General features: G+C 48.3%; 1 protein-coding gene across 1 annotated transcript; it reads right to left on the bottom strand.

The window, feature by feature from the left end:
• Nucleotides 1–400: 400 nt before the first annotated feature.
• On the bottom strand, nt 401–859 carry LOC137373194 (ribonuclease H-like). The gene has a single exon (XM_068038051.1). The coding sequence runs from the start codon at nt 857–859 to the stop codon at nt 401–403; it is 459 nt and encodes a 152-aa protein (XP_067894152.1).
• Between the last annotated feature and the right edge of the window lie 7,072 nt (nt 860–7,931).

Consider the following 7,931-nt stretch of genomic DNA (forward strand, 5'->3'; position numbering starts at 1 on the left):
TCCCAGGGATATGCTGCGTGCAAATTATACATCATTGACAATGTTTAGCCACATCCCTTCCGACCCTGATCCACCACCAGTCCCTAAGCAGGCGACTCAACATCCCTTCACGCCCCATGTGGTCTGGCTCATGATAGAGTTTCAGCAACTCTGTCTGTATATGGGCTGGGGCAACAACCTGTGAACCTTTCCTCCACACCCCATCTGTGCCCAATATCGTCCCATGGTGTTCCCAATGTGCCTTTTCTTCTGTGCTTGCTGCTGCTTGTACCTCCCTGATGTTTATTTCTTCCGGACCCAGCGCGGCCACTCGCATCACCTGCAGGGCCACCGTCTCAGCAGCCTCACGGGTGGCTTGATCGGCCAGCATATTCCCACGTTGATCCTCACTCGCTACCTTTCAGTGTGCTTTAATTTTTATTACTGCAGCTTTCGTTGGCCGCCGCGCTGCCTCCACTAATTCTCGGACCACGTTCTCATGTTTTATGTGTCCTCCCATGGAGGTAAGGTACCCTCGCCTACTCCATGCAGCCATGTAGCCGTGCACAACCCCGAAGGCATGTCGGCTGTCAGTGAAAATATTCTCTCGCTTTCCTTCTGCCAACCTCAATGCCTCCGTTAGTGCCACTAATTCCGCCATCTGGGCTGATAGGGTCCTCTCCAAACCTCCGTTGCCTACTACAGTACCGTGCTGGTTCACTACCGCCCATCCCATTCGGAACTGTCCGTTCACATACCACCTAGACCCATCCACGTATAATGTCAGGTCGGGGTTGTCAAGGGGTTCATCCGCCACCTCATCTACTGACTCCCTCTCTATTTCTAGTTGGCAGTTGTGGGGTTCCCCTTCAGTAATCATTCCCTCAGCCGGGTTAAACCCCACATCTCTTATTATCTTTATGGATTTAACTTGAGGTAGTAGCACCGCCTCTCAGGTAGCCCATCGGGCATCAGACACAGTTTTCAATCTCTTGGTCTTTAACAGCTCCACTAAGGTGTGCCGTGTGTGGATACTCAGCTGGCTTGACATTGTTATTGGTTCGCACGCTCTGATTGCCCAAGCAGCGCGGTCGAGTGCTGTGACACAACGATGTAATCCCTTCGCCACCAGGGATCCCTGGGTAGAATAATAGGCTACCAGTCTCATCTCTCCTCCCCTTTCCTGTGCTACCACGGCGTTATAAAATTTTCCATCTACATTATACAATATGTGGAAGGGCTTAGACATATCTGGTAATTTGAGGGCGGGTGCCGCAAGAAGTTTGGTTTTTAGGTTGGTGTAGGCTTCCTACTGGTCTGGTCCCCACTCTACCCTTTCTGTTTCTGGTTTCCCCCCTTTTGCCAGCCTCTGAATGGGTTCAGCTAGGATTGCAAAACGTGGGATAAAACTTCTATATAATTAAATAGCCCCATCACCCGTCTGACCTCTCTCACCGTACTGGGTCGGGGCACACCGACAATGGCTGTCCGTCGGGAGTATCTTACTCCCTTGACTTATATCATGCCCTAAGTATTGTACCTGGGCCTGGCCAACCTGTGCTTTCTTGGGGTTGATTTTAAAGCCTGCCTCTTCTAGGGCAAGTAACATTACTGTAAGGGCCCCTATGTGTCCTCGTTCGGACTCGGAAGCTATCAGGATGTCATCACATATTGCAGCATAATGCTATTGTATGGGGTGACATCACATTTCTCTAACGTTTTGCTCATTACCCGGTGGAAGATATTGGGACTGTTGTGGAACCGCTGTGGCAGCCTCACCCAGGTGTATTGTTTGTCCTTCAGCGTGAAAGCAAACTTCTCCTGGTACTCCGAGTCCAAAGGTATTGACCAGAACCCGTTGGCAATGTCTAGTATTATAAAAACCCAATGCTCGGGTCTCAGCCCATTGAAAATAGTGGCTGGGCTGGCCACGATCGGGTGTTCTTTGGGGGTGACCTTATGAAGGGCCGTATAATCTATAGTTAACTGATATGACCCGTCGGGTTTCTTAACCAGCCACGTAGGAGAGTTGGTGGTCGAGACGGCTGATCTCAAAATGCCCAATTCCATGAGCTCCCTAACAATGCCTTTAACTGGCCCTCATGGACTCAGGCTTGATGGGGTATTGTTTGTGCAGTGTGTGTGTCTGGCCTGGGATGACTACAGGTTGAATATTGACCAAACCGCAATCTTGTTTGCTCTTAGCCCAAACGCCTGATACCGCTTGGCATATTAGACCAAATTTTCCGTCTTTGGACCAATCGGTCCAAATTTGCATGGCTTCTTACCACGGCTACATTCTTGACCGTGGTCTGCCTCCTGATGGCCTTGCCCTTCTGTCCTTTAGTTGTCCAAATTAGTCGCTTGCATCTGGTGTCCACTATCGTTCCCAGCTCATTGAGTAGGTCCATCCCTAGGATTGTTCCCTCAGGGTTCTCGCAGACCCAGAACTGAGCTGGGATCATGGTACTTTCGATCTCTAATACCTGGGTCTCACTCCTATATACGATTATCTTTTCTCCCCCCACTCCTTGTATCTCAATATAACGTCTGGTGATGGATAAATCTAGATTAGGTATGGACACTGATGCCCCCATATCTATTAACATTTTGCATCGCTGGCCCCCTTATGATGCATCTATCCACATACGGTAATCAAGTCCGGGTCCGGGGGCCGATGTGACTCATTGTTTCTTGGTCAATTGTTCAATGATGTCAAGCAATCGTTGGTTATTCAATTTGCTTGCATTTGCGACCACCTCGTCTTTCTTAGCCCCTTGCCTGGGCCCCTTTCCTTCCTTTCCCCCTCCCTTTGCCCAGCAGTCCCTGGCCTCATGCTCTGGTCTGCCACAATTATTACACTTCCTGTCACTGTCACGTCTCGGAGCTCTGCATTCCAAGCGGCGGTGGCCTGGCTTATTGCATTTGAAGCATGTCTCGGACTCCTTCCCCGTCGCTGCTATCTTGCCTACCTCAGTATCGAGGGTGGCTACTTTCGCCTTCTGCTGGTTGTCTACAGCTGTTGCCCAATTCTCTAAGTCATCATAGTTATTAGCAGTCACCAGTCCGGTCTTTATAATTGTTTGGCTGAGACCATCTTGAGAAATTTGTAGAAAGGCGGGGTTCTGCCTAGTGTCATTTACTATGCCACTATGTGTAACGAAAGCCTCGAACTTTCAGTTGCCGTACTCTAGCGCGCTCTCTCCCTTTTTCTGTGACCCCTATTACTAAATTCCAATTGACTGGGACTACACCCAGGACTGCTGTAACATCAGCTTTAAACATCGCAAGGGCCTGCTCCTGCTGTTGTGCCGTTGCAGCCAGGTCTGCACACCAAGTTCCATCTTGATGGGCCGCTTGCAGCTGCCCCCAATAATTCTCAGGTGATTTAGTCCTAACCAGCGCGGCTATGTCCCGATTGTGGAGATTATGGCATATGTGCATCTCTCTTATTTTCTGCCAGAATACCTCGTTATTCTCTCAGGCCTTTAGGACAGGCAATGTGTCCAATAATTTCAGGGTGTCACTAGGGGACAGGGAGGTGTAAGTCATACGTAACTGTGCCGGTCTGCTGGGTTGTGCCCGGATACCACCCCACGCGACCTGAGGGGCAACGGCCGGAGTGTACTCAACCTTTACGGGAGCAGCTTTTGCCGGTTCATCAGGTGGGTATGGAGGTGGCGATTCCCATTGATTGTATTCACGCGCCTCCTCGTCTAGTGATCCCCAATCTATCTCAGTATCTTCACTAATTGGGGCACTTGGTTCATTTTCCAAAGCTGGCAGTACAGTCCGTCCGGACGTTGCAGCAACTTGTTTCTTATTCTGTATGAAACGGTTTAACCTTTTTGCCAGCTCTACATGAGCCCAGAGTACCAGAATCCAGGCTTTCTCATCTTTATCCTTTTTTTTCATTTTGCCACCACTCCTTTTGTTTTGTGGGAGGGTCATGGGGATTCCAATTAGATTTACTCATCATATCGATAAGTTTCCTGTTCTTAACTGCCAAAAAGCAGGTAAGGGATCCCTCCGGTTCCCACTCGAGCTCTGCTTTCTCATTGGCATACTGGGTAAGATCAGCGTGACTTTTAGTAAACTACCAATTACCCACTCTCAGAGGTCTGCTTTTGAAGTCCACTGTCAGAGGTCCACCTTTCAGTCCGGCGTGACTTGTAGTGAACTGTCAACTCCGACGTGACTTGTAGTGAACTGTCAACTCTCAGAGGTTTGCCTTTCACCTCCAGCACGACTTGGTAGTGAACTGTCAACTCCACCGACTGTCGGGTCACAAGCCTGTCATAACTTTATAACAAACTTTTGGTAACTCATACAATACCCGATAACGCGTCCTAATGAGCTGCCTACCACCATTTGCGACTGGTCAGACCCCTCTAAAATTTGGAAATCCTAGTCGCTGAACACCACCACCCGGTCCCGGGGAGAATGAATAAACATACCTGGTACTCCGTCGATGGTGGACGCTCTTTGATATCCTGTTCGTCTCAAGTTCGAAATCAGGCTCCGGCCAACTCCCCCTTGGCCCCTTAGTTCCCGTTGCTCACTTGATCCTGGCCATCACGTAGGACTAAGTCCTCTTAACTCAGGCTCAGACTGGGTGATTGGGATAGCGGGGTTACAGAAGAGCTGACCTATACCTGATCCTGCCGACTACGCCAATTGTTAAAGTGGGATAACTAAATGAACCACTCAATACTCGGGTCTGTTCCAATCGTCAAATGGTTTATTGATTTACGTCGGTGGGGAGCAAGACATTGGGCACACCATACGCTTCTCCACTGAACAAAGGAAAATCCACAACAGATATACAGTTACTCAGCCCATCCTGGCTGGACACCATCCAATCATAACAATTATTGATTACATACATTATATTCATTACCAATAAAATTACTAATTATTCATCATGTGGTTGTGGGGATAGCTCATGGTATGCCCCTGACCATCTCAGGATGTTTACCAAACCCCCTTATCAACTATCCTTGAATCTTCACAATGAATCTTTCTACCTTTATCAGGCCTGCATTCCTAGTTGCTTTGTGCAGTCCACAATTAGACAGAGCAGCTGTCTTATGCACTGATATGAGGGGCCATCCTTGGTCAGGCTAAAAGTACCATTCTCTAACTGATCCCACAATACCTTGGGTAAGTGCTCCATTTTGTATGTATGTGTATCTATGTATATATCTATTTAGCTGCATCGGCCACAATTTTCCCTCTACACATGGGGACCAGGAGGGGGAGATGGGTGATCAGCAGTTTAGTGGGAATAGGATTGAGGGAGCAGGAGGTGGGTCTCATGGACAAGATGAGCTCAGAGAGGGCATGAGGGGAGATAGGAGAGAGACTAGAGAAAGATACGAATTCAGGGCTAGGGCAGCAGCGAACTTTAGGGAAAGTTTGGCAGAATGGGCTAGTGAAAGGGCAGGACATGACAGAGGCACCTGATTGCATGATCTTGATCTTGTGACAAAGAAGTCCTCACACTTATTGTTGGAGGTGAGGGTGAGGAGACAGGGGCGAAGGGTTTAAGAAGATGGTTTGCAGGAGAGAAAAGAAGTTGGGGATATCTTTGCATTCCAGGATGATCCTGGAATAGTGAGCAGCTTTAGAAGTTGAGAGCAGGACCCAATAATGCTTTATGTGGTCCAACCAGATCTGGTAGTAGATGGCTAAACCAGTGTGATGAGGACCGTACAAAGGAATGGCTAGAGTAAGAGAGAGAGTAATGGTTTTATTGGGGACTGCAGCATGAAAGATGGAGGTGAGGGTGCTGTTGAGCAAATCAGTAGCTGCAGAAATGTTGTGGCAAATGGAGGGCCAAAGTCCGGAAAGTGCAGTTGTAAGTGAATTGGAGGTTAATTTTTTCTGGGATGTATACAGAAAGAGGTAGGGTTGAGGAATGGAAGGGGGGGTGTAGGTGGTGAGTGATACAAAGAAGTGATCATAGATGCCTTATCTGTAATTGATAAGATGGGGCTAGCAAGAACCCATGAGATGGCTGTGAATATGGGTTGGGGAGTTTACATGGAGAGAGAGATTTAGGAAGGATAAGAGGGCAGTGAACTCAAAGGACAAAGAACATGATGAGTTGAGATGGAGGTTAAAATCACCAAGGATGAGAAGTCTTTCAGTCTAGAGGCTGAGGGAGAAAAGCAGTGAAGGCAATTTGGTCAGAAAATTTTTAGCGCACTTGGGATAAATGTCCTCAAGTCCTCTTCTTGTGACTCCTTTCAGACATGCTACGATGCCTTCTGATTAGAGGGGTGCCTTGTTTTTTTGAGAAGGGTAATGACGGCACTTGACACCATCAACACCTGAAGAGGGAGAACCATTAACACAATTGGCTAACATGGGACCAGGAGTGGTTGATGGATGATCAGCAGTTTCGTGGGAATAGGATCGAGGGAGCAGGAGGTGAGGTCTTGGACTGGCAGGCAGGACCATACTGCTCGCTACCATCTCAATCTACATCAAATCCACTTAACCAGCTATTTAACAGGGATGGAGGGTTGTGATGCTGCATCATATCACCACAGACTCAGTTTCCGACCACTTTTTGCATTTGTTTTCCCACATTTAAAGAGTGATGAAGAACATGCTCAGTATTGAATTCAACCTTTGAGTAAAGCTTTCAAAGATGGGGTAGGAAGCAGAGAGGTTTAAAGAGGGAGTTCTAAAAAGAGAGGTAGGGCCTTAGTGGGAAGGAGCGAGACTGAGTGAGACCGGTAGAGTTTAAAAGTGCAGCGGCAGCAGGAAGGAGCGAGACTGAGCGAGACCGGCAGAGTTTAAAAGTGCAGCAGCAGCAGGAAGGAGCGAGACTGAGCGAGACCGGCAGAGTTTAAAAGTGCAGCAGCACCGGGAAGGAGTGAGACTGAGTGAGATCGGCAGAGTTTAAAAGTGCAGCGGCAGCGGGAAGGAGCGAGACTGAGTGAGACCGGCAGAGTTTAAAAGTGCAGCGGCAGCGCGCCGGAGTTTTGGAAAAAAAAAAGCCAACCATGACGTCACAGGAGAGCTGCAAGGTGATTGGTTGGTGAGTCATTGCTGTTAGGGAATAGCTCTAAATAGCTAGGTAAGTATCTCAGGTAAGAAAAGTTTAAAAGTTTAAAGTTTATTTCAAATATAGTAAGTAGTGTTTCTTTTTAGGGAGTTCTGTAGTAATGAGGACCAGGGAAGAAGGGCCCTAGAGTAACTGATATTAATGGACATTAAGATCTTCCAGAAGGTTTAATTTAATTTAAAGGGTTAAGTCATGGCAGGAGAGCTCAAAGCCGTGGTGTGCTCTTCGTGCTCCAAGTCGGAAGCCAGGAACAATTCCAGTGCCCGGGACAAGCATCTGTGCAAGAAGTGTCTCCAGCTGCAGCTCCTGGAAGCCGGGGTTTTGGAGCTGGAGCGGCAGCTGGGGACACTATGGAGCATCCACGAGGCGGAGAGTATCGTGGATAGCACGTATAGAGAGGTGGTCACACCGCAGGCTCAGACTCCACAGGCAGGAATGGAATGGGTGACCACCAGGCAGAGCAAGAGAACTAGGCAGGCAGTTCAGGAATCTCCTGTGGCTATTCCCTTGCAAAATAGGTATACTGCTTTGGATACTGTTGGGTGGAATGGCCTCTCAGGGGACGAGAACAACAGCCCAATTAATTGCACCATGGTTAGCTCTGCTGCACAGAGGAGGAGTAAAAAGTGTGGGAATGCAACAGTTATAGGAGATTCAATTGTAAGTGGAATAGATAGGCGTTTCTGTGGCTGCAAAAGAGACTCCAGGATGGTATGTTGCCCCCCTGGTGCTAGGGTCAAGGATGTCTCAGAGTGGTTACAGGACATTCTGAATGGGGAGGGTGAATAGCCAGTGGTTGTGGTATACATTGGTACAAACAACATAGGTGGAAAAAAGGATAAGGTCCTAAAAGCAGAATATAGGGAGCGAGGAA

The sequence above is a fragment of the Heterodontus francisci genome, chromosome 8, assembly GCF_036365525.1.
Source record: "Heterodontus francisci isolate sHetFra1 chromosome 8, sHetFra1.hap1, whole genome shotgun sequence".
Classification (NCBI taxonomy): Eukaryota; Metazoa; Chordata; class Chondrichthyes; order Heterodontiformes; family Heterodontidae; genus Heterodontus; species Heterodontus francisci.

Coding starts and splice junctions, on each gene's coding strand:
- LOC137373194 (XM_068038051.1), bottom strand. CDS start 859: ATGATTACTGAAGGGGAACCCCACAACTGCCAACTAGAAATAGAGAGG.